This window comes from Schistocerca piceifrons, chromosome X (genome assembly GCF_021461385.2).
Source record: "Schistocerca piceifrons isolate TAMUIC-IGC-003096 chromosome X, iqSchPice1.1, whole genome shotgun sequence".
In the NCBI taxonomy this organism is placed as follows: domain Eukaryota; kingdom Metazoa; phylum Arthropoda; class Insecta; order Orthoptera; family Acrididae; genus Schistocerca; species Schistocerca piceifrons.
In genome coordinates, this window is record NC_060149.1 from 163078338 (window position 1) to 163098591 (window position 20254).

The 20254-nt window shown below is 43.1% G+C and overlaps 1 protein-coding gene across 1 annotated transcript in view; it reads right to left on the reverse strand.

The window, feature by feature from the left end:
- The window catches only part of LOC124721693 (organic cation transporter protein-like), a 403851-nt gene extending 396753 nt beyond the window's left edge, over window positions 1-7098 (reverse strand). Inside the window, exon 1 of the mRNA XM_047246773.1 lies at window positions 7040-7098. Coding sequence (XP_047102729.1) covers window position 7040 — 1 coding nt within the window. The 5' untranslated portion in view covers window positions 7041-7098. The remainder of the gene's footprint in view (window positions 1-7039) is intronic.
- Between the last annotated feature and the right edge of the window lie 13156 nt (window positions 7099-20254).

Genomic DNA, 20254 nt, shown 5'->3' on the forward strand with positions numbered 1-20254 from the left:
GTATTACCCTCCTGAACGCACCGATTCCATATTCTGCTAACAGTCATTGGATCTCGAACAACGCGAGCAGCAATGTCGCGATACGATAAACCGCAATTGCGATAGGCTACAATCCGACCTTTATCAAAGTCGGAAACGTGATGGTACGCATTTCTTCTCCTTACACGAAGCATCACAACATCGTTTCACCAGGCAACGCCGGTCAACTGCTGTCTGTGTATGAGAAATCGGTTGGTTACTTTCCTCATGTCAGCACGTTGTAGGTGTCGCCACCGGCGCCAACCTTGTGTGAATGCTCTGAAAAGCTAGTCATTTGCATATCACAGCATCTTCTTCCTGTCGGTTAAATTTCACGTCTGTAGCACGTCATCTTCGTGGTGTAGCAATTTTAATGGCCAGCAGTGTATTAGCTTGAGATACTGTAAATATTTTTCTGCGAATTGACTGACTGCTATCAGTATTAATTTCTTAACAGCCATACTGCATGCAGTAATATTTTTCTTGCTTTTTGTGTCTTAAATGTCAGTGCCTTTCATGTGTCTTATGCAGTGGGGCAATATTTTTTTGTCTTACATGTTAGTACCCTTTATGTTTCATATGCAATGTGATAGTAACATTTTGTTGGTTTTGTGTATCCTAAATATCAGTGCATTTCATTTTTATATGCCCTGATATTTTATCTAGTTTTATCTTTATTATCTTCCTTGTTTGGAATTTACGTTTTTATTTTGTTGCTTGTTATATTTATGTTCATGTTGTAAAATATGAAGCCTCATTTTGGAGTGGGACTACGTTGAATACTGTAAGTCAGTTGCCAGTCCAAGAGCCATTTTGCAAACTGGATAGGTCAGTCTGTCCAGTACATTCTGCTCCCTGGCGGGAAATATCGTAACTGTGTGCGTACGCGTGCGGTATTGGGCTTCACAAGTCCTTTGTGCACGCAGTTACTGCCGAGCGGCCGCTGACAGCTGATGCCTCACTTAGCCTGCAGACCCTACAGTGGGCGCACATATGTCTCGACCAGCAAAGGGCCGTAGCTCGCGGCACCTTGTAAAGTATTACTGAATATCACCGTCCGCGCTTTGTAAAGTAATACGGAATAAGGCATCTTTATGGAGCATACCAAGCTGTGTTCTGTCTAATTGTGGAGTGGAAATAAGGGGAGGGCAGTGTGTCCTCTCGTACTACGCACTCCAAACTTAAATGTACGAATGCAGGACCAGAGGTCTGCAAGTGAATTGTGTACACCTATCTTCGATAACATGTGTAACATTTCGATAGATTAACATAATGATAAAATCACTTCCACCCTCTATAATAAGCTCAATTGGCGTCGACAGTGTGCCAAATCCTAAATAAGGAAAGAGTAGAAATTCTGATCACTGATGGCAAGTACTGACATTGAAATATTTCGTTATCTCTTACTCCCCAATGAAGTGACGTCGCGTTACTAGCGACGTGCTATGCGCGAGACGTTATGTGACGTATTACATACTTGGTTACCAAGGAAATGCTTATCAACGACACCGTATCAACTATAGGTAGAGCTACACTTTTGAAATAGTATTAATAAAGCCGCCAATCTAGCTTTTACCCGTTAAATAACATTAAGAGAGTCACCGTTCCCCATCAATGTAAATGTAGTGCGACAATCTCAGAAAAATGCCACAGTACGATCGCTTGACTGAGAAACTTACACCTACAACAGTCAATGCACCACTGGTTCTATGCAGCTTTCTCAGGAATATCCAAGACAAAACAGGGTAACAGGTAAAGTTAGTCAAGAGAGTTACAACAAAAGCAATTTCAATTTTTCACGGATACAAAATCTGTTTATTAGCTAGAATGAAACCTGACTAATTCCGCCTCTTACGTGAACACCTCCTCCAGCAAGCTAATACCGTCACCATCTAACACAGGCTTCCATGAAACAATTAAGTGCGCAGCGACGAAGCCGTAAAACGCGCCCATTAAAATCCGAAATGGGTAATCATAACTACACCGCCGACCACGGAAAACGCACGAAACACACACACATACACTCTCACTCTCTCACTCTCTCTCTCTCTCTCTCTCTCTCTCTCTCTCTCTCTCTCTCCTCCGCCCCCCCCTCCCTCCCACCTACCACCCCCACACCGCCTGAGCGACGAGGCGCAGTATTAAGGCACTGGACTGTCTGGAACTTGGATGGATCAAATCACCGCCTGGTCATCCAGATCTAGGTTTCACGTAATTTCCCTAAATCACTTAAGGCGAATGCCGGCAATGCCGATTTCTTTCTCCATCTTTACGAATAAGAGCTTATGCTCCATTTATATAGAACGCTAATCTTTGTTTATCTTCCTCACACTCCCCATCCGTCAGAGGGCCTACGACTTTAAGGCACCAAAGAGGACAGCGGATCGTCTTCCAGATTTTGCAAACACTGAGAATTTCCTAAAATTGTTCAATCATTTTGGCCTTTTAGCCAGTCAAGTCAAAGGTGAAGAGTTATTTGATTCTGATTCAAATTCAAAATTTCTCATTGATTATCCAGGAATTCTCGCATTATTATTCCTACTTAATGTTAATTTTCTAGTGCCTTCGTCCCGCATCGACGCAGGGTCGGCATTGCTATTAACTGATTTGGCATGTTTACTTTAAAGGGCCCTACACACGCACCGACCAACAAATTGTATGTGCGTAGGCGTTTTGATCGCCACTCCATCCAGCAAATCGTGCCAACCACCCGTCTAAAGTTTGTCACTGTGTGTGGGATTCAATGCTGTAGTAGTATACAAGAGAGTGTGAGACGTACGAAATTTTTAGGTCAGTTTCCGCAGAAATATAAAGACTGCAGATGTTTGTGGGACACTTACGAGGAGTGTAGTAATATAGATGCACGAAATGGAGAACTATTTTCATTTTTTACACATATCCATGATAGTTTCGTGTGGTACAGAGAGAATAAAAATCCGTCGACCTGTATTTTTGGTTTTAGTTTTTATTTCCAAGACTTCATTACTACAATATCTGTTGTATTTGTTAGATGATGTGGACACATTCATGTGCAATCTTTCTTCTTCTAATTTGAAATAAATTTCTTAAACTTACAGGTCATCTTTTATGCTACATACATAAATTAGTAAAGTTGTTTCATGAATTTTGTTTAACCATGATGTATTTCCTCAGTCAACTGTAAATCATGTTGCAGGTTTCGGGAATCATTTCAGGTAACAATTGTTGGGATGTAACAGCACTGAATTTGAGGCCCTCTTTCTTCTGCTAGTGGTTGGAAATCATGATGTAGGTATCAGTCTGTTGTCGCAGCTTATACACTCTCAGGACTACTCTTGTTTGTTAAGAATTGATGACGTTCAGCAGCTCCTAAATGCGTGACTCATCCATTCTTAGGTAATTATGAAAATCATCGGAATCCAGCTGCTTAAGTAACAGAACATGGGTGAATTTATTTCCTTGCATCAGACACTTCTTTGCCCACAGATTTCTCTCTGCTTGTTTTGGCCTTGTTACCTCTATATCAGCCAAGGCAAACCCTCAGTTTTGTTTCTGTGTAAAACCAAGCGGGATCTCGTGTGTGTGTGTGTGTGTGTGTGTGTGTGTGTGTGTGTGTGTGCTGCTGAGGCTTAACTTGGGTAACAACCGGTATTCACATAGCAGGACGTGGGAAACAGCCTAAAAACCACATCCAGGCTGGCGAGCACGCCGACCTTCGTCGTTAAACCGCCAGGCGGATTCCATCCGGGGCCGGCGCACTTCACTTCATCCCGGAAGTGGCGCTGTAACACGCAAGGCTGTCCGGTCTGGTCTTACTCCTACTGAATGTTACTGGAAAAATTGCCGCGTCACTAAAGTCTAAACAATTCTAGCAGACTCAGCCCACGTAATTAGATGCTACGTAGCTTCCGGAAGACGAAAACAATTTTAAGAACAGTTTTTCGCTATCGTGTTTACATATTAGCCCTTAATCGAAGCCGGCCGCGGTGGCCGAGCGGTTCTAGGCGCTTCAGTCCGGAACCACGCGACTGCTATGGTCGCAGGTTCGAATCTTGCCTCAGGCATGGATGTGTGTGATGTCCTTAGGTTAGTTAGGTTTAAGTAGTTCTAAGTTCTAGGGGACTGATGACCTAAGATGTTAAGTCCCATAGTGCTCAGAGCCATTTAAACCTTAATCGAATTTGCTAGCTGTTCTAAATCAGCTGTCCCCATTTTGTCAGAATGATAAAGTAATGTTCGCAGTGCCTTTGTAACATTTTTAAGGAAGGGAGAACACTATTTCCTTGTGGATATCTGAAAAGATTTTATTATACCCACCTACATCACGCGCTTTGTGGGATAAAAAAGTTGTCACTGATGGAAGAGAATTGCAGCCAAACATTTTGCAGACTTAGAATGACTTCAAAACTTCCAAATGAGAAAAGAAAACCTTTCTGTGCAAAGAGTTAGCTAATTTTTTGCCAGCAGCCATTGACTATCTATAAGTATCTTAGCCTCTATAATGAAGACATTAGTATATCGACTTACAGATTAACCAGCAGTACAGAACATGAGTGTGTCACAAATCAACTTGGCAGTTCTAATTCAATAAAATTAACATTTGTTTGTCTCTACCCATCAACTTTCGTTTCTTCATTAAATAATCAAAATGAATAATTTCCAGATCAGGTGAACGCCTGTTTTCCTTCACGACACACAAAATCGGTTTCTCTACATTAATCAACGCCTTAAAAAGGAATTAGCAATCAATGCCCCAGTCACAACTCAAATGTGGAATTGTGTTGCCATATTGCAAATATCAATTGTGAAAGCAGAAATCCAACTGCCAAACCTGGTTCAAATGGCTCTGAGCACTATGGGACTTAACATCTATGGTCATCAGTCCCCTAGAACTTAGAACTACTTAAACCTAACTAACCTAAGGACAGCACACAACACCCAGCCATCAACCAAACCTGCATTTATAGAAACTATAGCGTAGTGTTTATATCATCAATCAAGAACGGTACTAGGGACAACCGATTAAGGTGTATTAAGAAATCCAACCCATTAGTTACCGGTTATAGGAAATGCGAGCACCTTAATCGACGGGTGCTTAAACGTATCGCGGAATATCTGGCAGACGCTGGCTGTCACCTTGATGACAGCTAAGAAAACATGCCACGGCGCAGCTGGTCACAGTGTCGGAACTAACAGGAGCATAACATCTCTGATACAACTAAAACGCAAATCGTTTATTCCTCTACAAACTCGTCACTACAGACTCCGTAATCATATCTTTGCTTTGAAACGTTTCAGACGTTTGATGTTACCATAGTCACTGGAATTAGATTATTTTGTAGTTAATGGGTAGAATTAAATTTGGGCTAGTGTGACAAGAGTTGTTGGCATCTGATCTGGATCGTACCTTTTTCGCGTGGCTGAAAAATATACTAACATATGTTAAAACGAACAGAAGGCATCTAAAATTTTTTCTGTAAAAATTGTTTATGATATACTAACACCATAGCGAAAACCTGTCATACGTATTTACCTAATACAGCCTAAATAAAAATATGAAAGTATACTTTACATTATGTTCGAGAACAGAAACGTTTGACACAGATGCCTGCTGAAGACTAAATCGATAGATCAGGTAACTAAAGAAGTACTGAATCGAAGTGGAGAGAAATATGTATGGTCCAGCTTTATCAAAAGGAGGGATTGGTTGATGGGAAACATCCCGAGGAACCAGTATAGTAATCGGGGGGAATTGCCACGGGCAACAGTTCAAATGGCTCTCAGCACTATGGGACTTAACTTCTGAGGTCATCAGTCCCCTAGAACGTAGAACTACTTAAACCTAACCAACCTAAGGACATCACACACATCCATGTCCAAGGCAGGATTCGAACCTGCGACCGTAGCAGCAGCGCGGTTCCGGACTGAAGCGCCTAGAACCAGTCGGTCACAACGGCCGGTGGTAACAGTTTCAGAGGTTGTTTAAGGTTTGAATGCAGAAAGCAGGTTGACATGGATGTAGGTTACAGCTATGCAGAAAGGAAGAGGCTTTACAAGATAGACTAGTCCGGAGAGTTTTATCAAACCAGTCTCCGAACAGTACATGACGGCGACGGTAAAAACAACAATGATAACACGTTCAAACCGGCGTCCCCTAATATTTTGGGCTGAAACAGTTATATCTCGATTACTGTCATTACGAGTCCAAACTTCTCGATCTACGTTTCCAAAAATGCGATAACGCAGACATTAATTACAAAGGAAATTTTTAGCAAGCACAGGACTCACGCGGGACAGGGACATCCTCGTTCAATACGTACTCATGCCTCGTTTCCTATATCGTTGTCGGCAGGACGCTAAAGTTTGATCTTTCCTTATTTACCTATGTGATCAAAAGTATCTGGACATCCCAAAAACACAGTAGGTGCATTGTCCGGCATAGTCAACGTGTAACGAGTCATGGAAAAGAAACTTATAAATAAAATCTCAGCATTCTCCTAGAAAATCTGTCATTATTGTTTACTTTGTGTGCCAAAGTACACAAACGTTTCTCTTCTTTTCTACCGCACTTACCCTAAATGTATTCACTGTACCTGTATGTGGCCAAAAAGGCAGAGAATGTGGAAACTATGAGCAATTACGTGACCTTTTCCCTTGTGAAGAAAAGTTGTCCTATGAAGAAATGTCAGTATTTTCCGCATTATTTTACATATGCATGATGACAATTAGAATTTAACTCTCCGTCGAGGTCAGATTCGTTAGAGTTTCAACACTGCCTGCGTTATGCTATAACAGTGGAGGTAGTTGGCTACCGCATTAATAAAGGCATCATAAAAATAATCGTTCGAAATTACTTAAGGAATCGATCGAAAAATTAAATCGCAGATTTAAACACTACTCCTCCCAGCTACAAGTTTCTCGCCGTAAGCAGTGGGCCACCGTTATTGACAAGCATTTCATCTGGAAGTGCACGGCAGTCACAGGTAGTGTTGTTGACATCCACTGAGCAGAGCGGAAGAGCAGCAGCCGGCAGCGTACTCACTGTTGCGGCGTGCGTGGCGGCTGGTGGCTGGCAGCGCACTGGCCCGGCGCTGGCGCCGCCGTCCCCACCACGGCTAAACATTGCAAAACCACTCGGCCGCGTCCTCATGGGGCGTGTTCCCCAGCAGCGCGCTTTCCCGACACCTGCTGATCCCCAAGGCCGGGGGGACGCGTCGCGTTCTGAATGAGGGTCGCGCTTAAACTCGATGGAGCCGTCGCTGATGGATGACACCTCAATTCAGACGAACAGTCATCGCCGGTTGCCACTCCCGAGAGAATCTCGAACAGTTCCCTATTCACATGACGAGCACATGGCTATACCTCTCCTTAGCGCAGCACTCCGTGAAGAATAGGCTGCCATTCCTCAAGAAACCTTCCAGCACCTGATTGAACGTATGCCTGCGAGAGTGGAAGCTGTCACAAGGCTAAGGATGGGCCAACACCAAACTGAATTGCAGCATTACCGATGGAGGGCGCCTCGAGCTTGTAAGTCATTTTGAGCCAGATGTCCGGATACTTTTGATCACATAGTGTAGCCTTCGAAATGGCGTGTTCACATATACAGGCTGGCGCCAATATGAAGTTACAAACTTTCAGGGATCATGGAGCAGGGTAAACGTATGAGTTTGAATGTGTGTGAAATCTTATGGGACTTAACTGCTATGGTCATTAGTCCCTAAGCTTACACACTACTTAACCTAAATTATCCTAAGGACAAACACACACACCCATGCCCGAGGGAGGACTCGAACCTCCGCCGGGACCAGCCGCACAGTCCATGACTGCAGCGCCTACACCGCGCGGCGTATGAGTTTGAGGTAAGGCACTTGGTCCAGAAACGACTGAGTCGAAAGTGACAAACGAAAACCCAGCTGATACCCATGACTGTGGAATATATGTACCGGTAAGATTGTAGAGTATGAAGCGTTCAAAAGTGGTAGTATGGACCAAAACAAGAAAAAAGTCCAGTAAATATGGGCTCTAAAACGCATACTTTAAGAGCTATGGGCACTTGTTCATTAGAAGAGATGTGTTTCGTAAAAGCGAAAATGAATTAGTGCTCGTAGCTCTTAACGTAGGCAGTTTAGAGCCCATGTTTACTAGGTATTTCTTATTTTGGTCAATACTACCTCCTCTGGAAGCTACCTACCCTTCAATCTTAGCAACAACAGTACCGGTATATGTATTCCACTGCCAGAAGTATCAGAGCAATTTTCGTTTATATCTTTCGACTAGGTCGTTTCCGAACCATGGTCCCTTACCTCTAATTGATACGTTTACCTTTCTCCGTCTTCTCTGAAAGTTTTTAACATCATCACGAAATCACCCTGTAGATCAGTTTGAAGCGGCGTAGTTTCACAACAGAGAGTAACGAACCATAATACAGCGAAAAAAACGTTGCTATAGGATGGAAGGTGTTGTATACTTCCACAACAATGTTGGTTTCGAGGCGGGCGGGTTGAAGTATGTTCTGGACATAATACGTGGATGACATTGCCCTTTCAGCAAATTTTTCTGTCTCTCTATATAGTCCTATATAGTAGTATGTGGAGTGAAACATATTTACCACTGAAATTTCTTGGTAGATTAAAACTATGTGCCGGACCGGGACTCGAACCAAGAGGCCCTTGTGTTTCACCGGGAATGGCACTACCACATGAGCTATCCTACCTTTCCAACTTCAAAGACGGAAGGGTGGATATTGTGTAAAAATGACATAGCCACAGCATGGAAGAATATTTCCAAAACTCGTGTCAACTTTAGAAAGTAGGGGAGAGATACTGATAGCATTAAAGCTGTGAGGGTGAGTCGTGAGTCCTGCTTGGATATCTCAGTCAGTAGGTGTACTGCCCGTCAATGAACAAGTCCTGCCTTTGAGTCCCGGTCTGGCACACAGCTTTAATCTAACGCGAAGTTTCATAACAGCGCACATTCCACTGGAGAGTGAAATTCATTCTAGAATATTGACCACTGTTTTCATCCACAGCTCGTAGTCTAGTGATCCGCCAGACATATTGAAGTGTCTGAATTTCACCAAGTGCCAGATCAGGCTACGTGTTTCATCAGGCCACGTGTGAGGCTGAATTAGAGTATAGTCGTTAGGATAGTTTAACGTAACCCCATGTCGATAGACGTGATTCTTTCATTACTAACTTTTAAGCCTGGTGAATGTCCATTTAAATAACTTAGCCACAATTTCAGTAATAATTTTGTATTGTTTCTCATAACTATCCGTGGTGAGCAACCCCCTTGCCGCTTGTATTTGTTCAGCTCTCCGATTCTTAGAAAGGCACCAGAATGGTAATGCATGCGGGCTCATCCCGTTTAAACGGTCGATTGTTAACTGAACTTGTGTTTTCGGGAGTATCATGGTCTATAGCAATAATTAATGCAATTCGGAACAACCGTGTCACTCTTGAAAGTTCAGGTTTTTCCCCTGGACTTACTATTTTTCCTAAGAAACTTCTTAATGCTCTGGCAATTATCGTGTAAAATACAACACTGTCTGGATATATTTTCCTGCATCGTCTAGAAGTTTCTATTAAGATTCTTGACCCCCAATGATGAATGACCTGTGATATTTGAGTGGAGCTTGAATTTTGCGACTCAATCACAACTGACAGGCAATAGTACAGGAAAGTTTATTGATCTTGTCAGTGGGGGACTTAATGAAACTGAGCACCATCCTGACTACATTAACTCTTACAGGAAGGGAAGTCGCACTTCAAACACTGAAGAATTTATTTTACAGGTTCTAACTAGGAGAAAGAGGGAAAAGGAAGAAATAGGGGCCAACGCCTAACGGGTGGATTGAGATAGTGCGATCTCCACTGAATAAGGATAAATTTTAAGGTGGATCATGTCATAAAACAAAAATTTGTCATTGTAAATATCTTTCGTAGTACTGAAGGAAAACTAAATTACTTATCCCAATAGTTGTCGTTTTGTTAGTTTGCCGACGAACGTCCAGTGTCACGAACTACCAAAAATCAAGGGATGTACAGAGAAAGGAGAAAATACCGTCAATTTAGTGATTTTGTTGTTTGGTAGTAGCTCATCACTGAGGAAAAAAGATACTAGAAGAAACTTAATACACAATTATTGTAATGGTTGAAGAAAAGCAGAGAGAAGTGAAAATATGATGGCTTGACTGTTAAGCGAATTAGCTTTTTGCATGACATACAAAGGTCATCGCACTATAACACACAGATCTTACACGTCTCTCGAAATATTTTTCATCTTCTAAAGATTAGCGACGATTTTTGGAACTGTGATTCACCTATAATGCTTGGTTTGTGTATGTCACATACGCAGCAGTAGATCCAATGTGGGAGGGCTCATGTGGGTTATTATCTCCCACCCCTCCACCAAATAACATTTCAGAAGTAGCATTAATATTTTAAAATACATCAATTTTCACAATTCACAGCTAAATTTCTAAGACTAAAGTAGTGCGAAAATGGAAAGGAAATCTATAAACTACATTTAACACAGAGTGATAATATTGTAGCCACGTAAAGGCGCACATTCGCAGGCTGACTGTACATACTATGAACAGCTGCTCCAACACGGTTTTTATGTCCACAGGTAGAACTGACAGGTCACAGGAAGTTCAGTAAGGGAAGACAGAAGGGGATACAACCTCTACTAAGAAAGAAAAGTAATAGCAAAACTGACTTCCCGAACGTAGGTAGAAACGACTGAAGAAACAGCACTGCCTTCATTTACACGGCCATGTAGCCTTAGTCGTCAGGCCTGTGTTTGGAGTCGTAGTACTACGTGAAAAACTGATAATGTAGAGTACACACTTCGATTTTATATTGTGAAAATTACGACGTTGTCAGAGATATGAGAGTTTGTTACTCTCATAGTTCTTAAGTTACTGTAATTGCATGACGCAACATATCCTCAAATTTTACGACGAATACTTTACAAATCCTGTATTTCTCTGGATTGCAATTTTATGGATGTTACGCCAAAGCGATGTACTAAGTATTGACGAAAACAAATTGTTATTATTATTGTTTTTTCTACATCGTTCGTCCAGCTACGGAGATCGATTCGACTTATTTCACTGATATTCTTGCTTTCTTCTTCTCCCAAAACCTCTTAATCTTCTCAGTGTGGTTCCTCTTACGTTTTTCTGTCTACGTTTTCTTAGATGTAGCATTTGGTTTAGCTTTGAACTAATGCTTATCAGTTAAAGCTTGAATGCAGTTCTCTCCTGTAGGCTTTTGTTTATAATACCTATTTCCTGAGGATCTTTTTCAGCTTCAGGTAACCATTTTTTTAACTTTTATTGAAAGGGCAAGGTAGAGAAAATTTTTGGTCATCCTACTATCGTTCATTCTGAGAATGCAGCAAATACTTATACAATGCTGGATTTCGGATTTTATCACTAGTTGGACACTTCCCAAGCATCTAGCACTGCGTTATAAATCGGCAGATAAACTCATTCAGAACCAGTAAAACGGCATTTTGTAGTTGGCCGATGGATGTTTTATCAATTCCACTGGTTTTAAGGTGTCCTCTAAGAACCTTTGGCACTGCTCCCAGTGTGCCAAGAACCCACGGGGGCCACTTTCACTGGTTTACACCAGAGCCTCTGTAGTTCGATTTTCAAGTTGCTGAGTCTGGCAAGTTTTTCTAGTTGTTTCTCGTTGATTAGGCAATGTGAATGATCCACACTTAGTTTTTCTCAAAAATTTTGATGTCTAGTGTATTGTGTTCTAGCATTCGGCCTCTCTGATGCCTTAAGTCCCACGTAATTTGGCATGTTCGTTTACGATAACTTTTTCTTGCTTGTCGAAAACGAACATTCCAAATTACTACGAAACATCAGATTTCAGACATATCGGATTGTGCAACATTATTATTATTATTATTATTATTATTTTATTGGAACCATTGGCATCTGTGTGACATTTAAAGAATCGGTGACCACTAGTAATATTTGCGGGGGGGGGGGGGGGGGGGGGTAGGGGAGGGGTGGTGGTGGTGGATAGACAATAACAAACAGTGAACAGCCCGCCTTCCCCCTCATACCCCCCGCCCTTACCCCGCTGGTCTGAAGCCTTGATCCACGCCTGACGCCTATACATTCTTACTCACAGGAATCAAGTCCCCGTCCTCCCATACAGCTTTAAATATTTCGCAGTTTCCCTAAAACTATTAACGCAAATACAAGGACGGTTGAACATCCTTGCCCCGTTCTAGCTTGTACACTGGCACGTAAAACTTAAGGATGGAAGTAACTTTCTTGTATGTCACTGCCCAGTAACATAGCTCGATGAAACTTGGACCATACGCACAAAGAATTGCTACAGTATAGTACATAAGCTAACTGAAAGAAATACATCTATATCTACATGTACTATCCAATAGCCACCAAGCGGTGTGTGGCGGAGGGCTCTATTCGCGCAAAAGTCATATTTCCTCCCCTCTGTTCCACTCGCAGATCGCGCGAAGGAAAAACGTCTGTCTGAACGCCTCAGTGCGAGCTCTAATTTCCCTTATCTTTGAAAGGTGATCATTGCGCGATTTGAAAGTTGGTGGTAATAATATATGCTCTCTATCCTCGGCGAAGATCAGATTCTGGAATTTAGTGAGCAGCCCCTTCCGTTTAGCGAGTCGTCTATCTACAAGTGTGTCCCACTTCAAACTTTCTATGAGATTTGTAACGCTCTCGCGATGGCTAAATGTACCAGTCACGAATCTTGCCGCTCTTTTTTGAACCTTCTCAGTACCTTGAATCAGACCCAACTGATAAGGGTCCCATACATACTCTCGCTCCAAGAGCTCATGCACCTGCACTGTACCCTCATATGGCGACAGGTGGTAACAAGTAATGCACCCGGAAACACTGTCAAACATGATCTTTTACTGGTCCAGGTGTTATGGTGTTGCTAGGCATAATGTTATATCGACTACTAACCACATCTTTGAACGCGGTGCACTAATTGGTCAGCGTTACTGTGACACTGTATTCCTTCGCCGTGTATGTCTTTTCACCTCCGCATCTACATCGACATCTATCTCATACTCCGCAAGCCACCTAATGGTGTGTGGCGGAGGGTACTTTCGGTACCACCTGTTCCACTCGCGAATAGTGAGTGAGAAGAATGATTGTAGGTAAGCCTCTGTTTTGGCTCTAATTTTTCGAATTTTCTCCACGTGGTCAATACGCGATATGTATGTGGGGGGGAAGTAATATGTTGTCTGACTCCTCCTAAAAAGTGCTGTCCCGAAATTTCAATAGTAAATATCTCCGTGATGCACAATGCCTCTCTTGAAACGTCTGCTAGTGGAGTTTGTTTAGCATCTCCGTAACACTCTCTCGCCAGCTAAACGATCCCGTGACGAAACGCACCACTCTTCGTTGGATCTTCTCTATCTCCTCTATCAGTCCTACCTCATAGGAATCCCATATAGATGAACAATACTCAAGAATCTGGGGAACAAGCGCCTTATAAGCCACTTCTTTCGTGGATGAGTTACATTTCCTTAGCCGGCCGAAGTGGCCGAGCGGTTCTAGGCGCTGCAGTCTGGAACCGCGCGACCGCTACGGTCGCAGGTTCGAATCCTGCCTCGGGTATGGATGTGTGTGATGTCCTTAGGTTAGTTAGGTTTAAGTAGTTCTAAGTTCTAGGGGACTGATGACCTCAGCAGTTAAGTTCCATAGTGCTCAGAGCCATTTGAACCATTTGAACACTTACTTATGATTCTTCCGATGAATCTGAGACTGATGTCTGCTTTTCCCAATATCTGTTTTATATGGTAATTTCACTTAAGATGTGGATAGTTACGCCTAGATATGTTACTGTAGAAGCTATCTCCAGTATTTGACATCAATTGTGTAGCTGTACAGTAGTGGATTTCTTTTCCTATGTACACGCAATATGTCACATTTATTTACTTTCATGGTCAACTGTCACAGCCTGCACCATTCATCAATTCTCTGCAGGTCGTTCTGCAAATTCTTACTATCTTCTGGCCTTGCTACTTTGAACAGCAACGGTCCTATCACACTTCCCTGTGGTACTCCTAATATTACCTCTACATCTGTCGATTTAGTTCCGTTAAGAGCGACGTATTGAGTTCTATATTTTTTTCACCAAACGGCAGTGCGGGACGGTGTTAAATGCCTTACTGAAATCAAGGAATATGGCATCAACCTGAGCGCCTTTTTCCACTGCGCTGTGGATGTCATGCAGGAACAGAGCGAGCTGAGTTTCGCAGGATCTCTGTTTGCAGAATCGATGTTGATTTTTATACAGGAGATGTTCATTTTCCAAGAACGTCATAATTCTTGAGCATAAAAAATGTACCATAATTCTGCAACAGACTGACGTCAACGATATAGGGCCGGCCGCTGGTGGCCGAGCGGTTCTGGTGCTACAGTCTGGAACCGCGCGACCGCTACGGTCGCAGGTTCGAATCCTGCCTAGGACATTGATGTGTATGTTGTCCTTAGGTTAGTTAGGTTTAAGTAGTTCTACGTTCTAGGGGACTTATGACCTCAGCAGTTGAGTCCCATAGTGCTCAGAGCCATTTGAACCAAGAGCCAACGATATAGGTCTATAATTGTGTGGATCTGTCTTACGGCCTTTCTTAAAAACTGGAATGACTTGCGCTTTTTTCCAGTCGTTAGGTACCTTTCGTTGCTCAAGCGGTCTACGATTAATTACAGCTAGAAGGGGAGCAAGTTCTTTCGCACAATCGTTATACACACATCAAAAAGTTTTGCATCACCCAGGTTCCCAGAACTCCTGAAGATAGACGTTGACTGTGGATATTGTATCACAGACACAGTCCCTTTGGCTGTTCAGAAATGTCACTAACCCCACCCAAAGATGTAAACAACCATGTATGAGCAGTGCCTATTAGACGGAAGGGGTCCGACAGCAGATCAGTTTCAGTCGTTCCACCAGGAGTGAATTAAAGTGATGTTGTTCGAACATGGAAGAGATACAGAGAGACAGGAACTGTCGATGACATGCCCCGCTCAGGCCGCACAAGAGCTACTACTGCAGTGGATGACCGCTACCTACGGATTATGGCTCGGAGGAACCCTGACAGCAACGCCACCATGTGGAATAATGCTTTTCGTGCAGCCAAAGGAAGTCGTGTTACGACTCAAACTGTGCGCAGTAGGCTGCATGATGCGCAACTTACATCCGACGTCCATGGCGACGTCCATCTTTGCAACCACGACACCAGACAGCGTGATACAGATGGACCCAAGAACATGCTGAATGGACCTCTCAGGATTGTCATCTCGTTCTCTTCACCGATGACTGTCACATATGCCTTCAACTAGACAATCGTCGGAGACGTGTTTTGAGGCAACCTGGTCAGGCAGAACGCCTTAGACACACCGTCCAGCGTCCGCAGCTCGTGGCCGTGCGGTAGCGTTCTCGCTTCCCGCGCCCGTGTTCCCGGGTTCGATTCCCGGCGAGGTCAGGGATTTTCTCTGCCTCGTGATGACTGGGTGTTGTGTGATGTCCTTAGGTTAGTTAGGTTTAAGTAGTTCTAAGTTCTAGGGGACTGATGACCATAGATGTTAAGTCCCATAGTGCTCAGAGCCATTTGAACCATTTGAACACCGTCCAGCGAGTGCAGCATGGTGGAGGTTTTCTGCTGTTTTGGGGTGGCATTATGTGGGGCCGACGTACGCCACTGGTGGTCATGGAAGGCGCCGTAACGGCTGTACGATACGTGAATGCCGTCCTCCGACAGATAGTGCAACCATATCGGTAGCATATTGGCGAGGCATTCGTCTTTATGTCGACAATTCGCGCCCCCATCGTGCTCATCTTGTGAATAACTTCCTTCAGGATAAAGAAATCGCTCGACCAGAGTGGCTAGCATGTTCTCCAGTCATGAACCCTATCGAACATGCCTGTGATTGATTGGAAAGGGCTCTTTATGGACGACGTGACCCACCAACCGCTCTGAGGGATCTACGCCGAATCGCCGTTGAGGAGTGGGACAATCTGGACCAACAGTGCTTTGATGAACTTGTGGATAGTATGCCACGACGAATACAGGCATGCATCAGTGCAAGAGGACGTGCTACTTGGTATTAGAGGTACCGGTGTGTACAGCAGTCTGGACCACCACCTCTGAAGGTCTCGCTGTATGGTGGTACAACATGCAATGTGTGGTTTTCATGAACAATAAAAAGGGCAGAAATGATTTTTACATTGATCTCTATTTCAATTTTCTATACAGGTTCCGGAACTCTCTAAACCGAGATGACGCAAAACTTTTTTTGATGTGTGTAGAATCTTATAGGTATATAATCTGGTCCTGAAGCCTTTCCGCTACTGAGCGATTGTAGCTGCTTTTGAATTCCGCGATCGATTATCTCAATATCTGCCATTTCGATGTTCGTACGACGATTAAAAGGAGGGACAGTGTTAAGATCTTCCGCGGTGAAACAACTTCGGACGACCGGATTCAGTATTTGGGCCTTTTGTGTGTTATCTTCTGTTTCGGTGCCGGTGTGGTCGCTGAGAGAATGAACAGATGATTTTGAACTACTTACTGATTTTAAATACGACCAAAATCTCTTAGGCTTTTTACTCAGGTCAGTTGACAATGTTTTAGTTTCAAAATAATTGAACGCTTCTCTCATTGCTCTCCTTACGCTCATTTTCGCTTCGTTAAACTTTTGTTTGTCAGCTAGGTTTTTACTTCGCTTGAATTTGAGATGAAATACCCTTCGTTTACGTAGCGCTTTTCTAACACGGCTATTAAACCATGGCGGATCTTTCCCATCCTCTACAACCTTACTCGGAACATACTTGTCTGGGGAAAATTAAACGATGCCTTTGAATTTTCACATCTTTTAACGCGGTACACTCACTGGTCAACGTTAGTGTGACTCTGTATTGCTTCGCCATGTGTGTCTTTTCAGGGCTGTATTCACTTTTATGGATGACAATGTGGGGCCGCATCGAACAGTGCAGGTGGAGGACAGCTTGGAACGGGAGGTATTCTGCGAAACGACTAGCCTGCCCGTTACCCCGGATTAAATCTCATCGAATATGTGCGAGATGTGCTAGGGAAACGTATTGCAGCACGTCCACGTGCGCCAACTATATCTATCAGCTGTCAAGCGCGCTGATGGAGGAATGGAGCACCCGACCACAAGAACTCCACACCAGCTACTCATCTACATCTACATTTACATTTATACTCCGCAAGCCACCCAACGGTGTGTGGCGGAGGGCAGTTTACGTGCCACTGTCATTACCTCCCTTTCCTGTTCCAGTCGCGTATGGTTCGCGGGAAGAACGACTGTCTGAAAGCCTCCGTGCGTGCTCTAATCTCTCTAATTTTACATTCGTGATCTCCTCGGGAGGTATAAGTAGGGGGAAGCAATATATTCGATACCTCATCCAGAAACGCACCCTCTCGAAACCTGGCGAGCAATCTACACCGCGATGCAGAGCGCCTCTCTTGCAGAGTCTGCCACTTGAGTTTATTAAACATCTCCGTAACGCTATCACGGTTACCAAATAACCCTGTGACGAAACGCGCCGCTCTTCTTTGGATCTTCTCTATCTCCTCCGTTAAACCGATCTGGTACGGATCCCACACTGATGAGCAATACTCAAGTATAAGTCGAACGAGTGTTTTGTAAACCACCTCCTTTGTTGATGGACTACATTTTCTAAGCACTCTCTCAATGAATCTCAACCTGGTACCCGCCTTACCAACAATTAATTTTATATGATCATTCCACTTCAAATCGTTCCGCACGCATACTCCCAGATATTTTACAGAAGTAACTGCTACCAGTGTTTGTTCCGCTATCATATAATCATACAATAAAGGATCCTTCTTTCTATGTATTCGCAATACATTACATTTGTCTATGTTAAGGGACAGTTGCCACTCCCTGCACCAAGTGCCTATCCGCTGCAGATCTTCCTGCATTTCGCTACAATTTTCTAATGCTGCAACTTCTCTGTATACTACAGCATCATCCGCGAAAAGCTCTGTGCCAACATGGGAGCGCGTTGCAGAACATGCATTTCCTGCCGTGGTGATTACGTTCCCTATTAACATCCGCAGCCTGCATTTTATAATGTTCAGGGGATCGTCATAAATCAAAATGGCTTCAGTGTAATAATTGTTTTTGAAAAAAAGGTGTAATTTCTGTTCGTCCCAATGTGTACTTTTTTCCGTTTCCTTTTCTACTACACTATAGCAGTTGTTTCTGTGTATGGCCCAAATTTCGTCGAGCTATGTTACTTTTCAGTTACTATCGTCCTTAAATTTTTACGAAACAAAGTGCGCTTATAAATATAAGCGATTCACACCACACCTAGACGTTACAGTAGCCCATTAAATTTCAGGCATGCAGCCGCGCAAATAAAATTTCCTCCACTGATATTTCGTCCGCTTATCGTACGGCCATCCTCAGAGTGTAATGGTACTTGAATTACGTAACCATTACGGCACCTCACCTGAACCTCTCGATACCAGTAATATTCTACTGTGTTTCTGTAAAGTAGTTGACATATTTCTGAGACAACATTCAGATTTGATTTCATTAATGTAGAAGTACTTTGATTCATCGATATGTTTATATTGCAATGATATTATTCTTGTGTGTATTCTTTCTTTTGTCACTATGATCTTTGACGTATTTGTAACTCTTGATTTTTGGGCGCATAAGCGATTATTAGTTAGAGAGTCGGACTTTGAGAAATTCAAGTCTTGGACGTCATGTTGGAAATGGCTCTGAGCACTATGGGACTTAACATCTATGGTCATCAGTCCCCTAGAACTGAGAACTACTTAAACCTAACTAACCTAAGGACATCACACAACACCCAGCCATCACGGGGCAGAGAAAATCCATGACCCCGCCGGGAATCGAACCCGGGAAACCGGGCGCAGGAAGCGAGAATGCTACCGCACGACCGCGAGCTGCGGGCCATGTTGGAAAGACGCATATTGTAGCCAGTTTATAAAATGTGAACTTTAACGGTGAGGAAGATGTTTTCGAGTATGTTTTGTATTGTGAAGTGATGTTTTGTGTGTTACGTGCCATTGCAACAAAAGCAATAAAAAAGAAGTGTAACTTGAATTCCGAGTGCTCATTACTTTTTTTTTACATCACCATTGTGCTAACTTTCAAAGGTTTAATCTTCAGGAATGGTTTGTGAAACACATCTATAAAACTTTTGAATATCGCATAATAAAACCTAGGCCTCTTTGCATCCGAGCTTGGAATCATCACCACCTAGATTTTCGACGATTGAGCCATGATTTTACAAGACCAGCGTGGGAAACACGAAAAGATGAGTGCCTAGTTTATTCATTATTACATGAAATGACTTTATTAACTGTGCTCTAATGACACTTGCTACATAACAACTTTTTTGTTGCCCGAAAATGCAGTATTTAGCAGCGTGAGCAACACCACAATCATTATTAAATTTTGACCTTTGTTGTGGTAGGGTTGTTAGAAGAGTGAGTCACAAGACTGACGACAGGTTGCCAAGGGCGGCCTTATATGCTACACCGCGGTGGTACAGCGCATGCGGGTCACAGCTGCTGGTCGGCGGCAAACAAATACGCTTACACATGCGCCTCCTGTGGCGAGGGCGTAGAATCATTCAATTCGCTTATCGATGTATGATCGGCGGCGGTGACACCTTGACGACTTCTCTGCAGTTTAATTACCCCTAGAGCCGGATTCCATGCTTTGTCCAAATTAAAACCATTATCTCTATTTATTAAATAATTAGCTGATCTAATCTCTATAGCTTCCTTGAGGACACAGTACCAAAAGGAAGAGGTAGATGTTAAAATCTTCACATCACTGTAATTCATGGAATGCGCTGTATCAATACAATATTCGACCACAACTGACTTGTCTGGCTGCAATAAGCGTGTGACACGGCATTTCCATTCCATCATCGTGCGATATTTGGATGCAATGGGGAAGGTTCAAAAATGGTGTGTATGGGTACCGCATGCTCTAAGCCGTAATCATGAAAATCAGTGGGCCATGTGTGCATCTCTGCTTGCTCGTCATCAACTGGCTCGAAAATAACACCGACCATATCTATCTTCTATTGTTACTGGCGACGAGAAATAGTATCTTTATACTGTTGTTGTTGTTGTGGTCTTCAGTTCTGAGCCTGGTTTGATGCAGCTCTCCATGCTACTCTATCCTGTGCAAGTTTCTTCA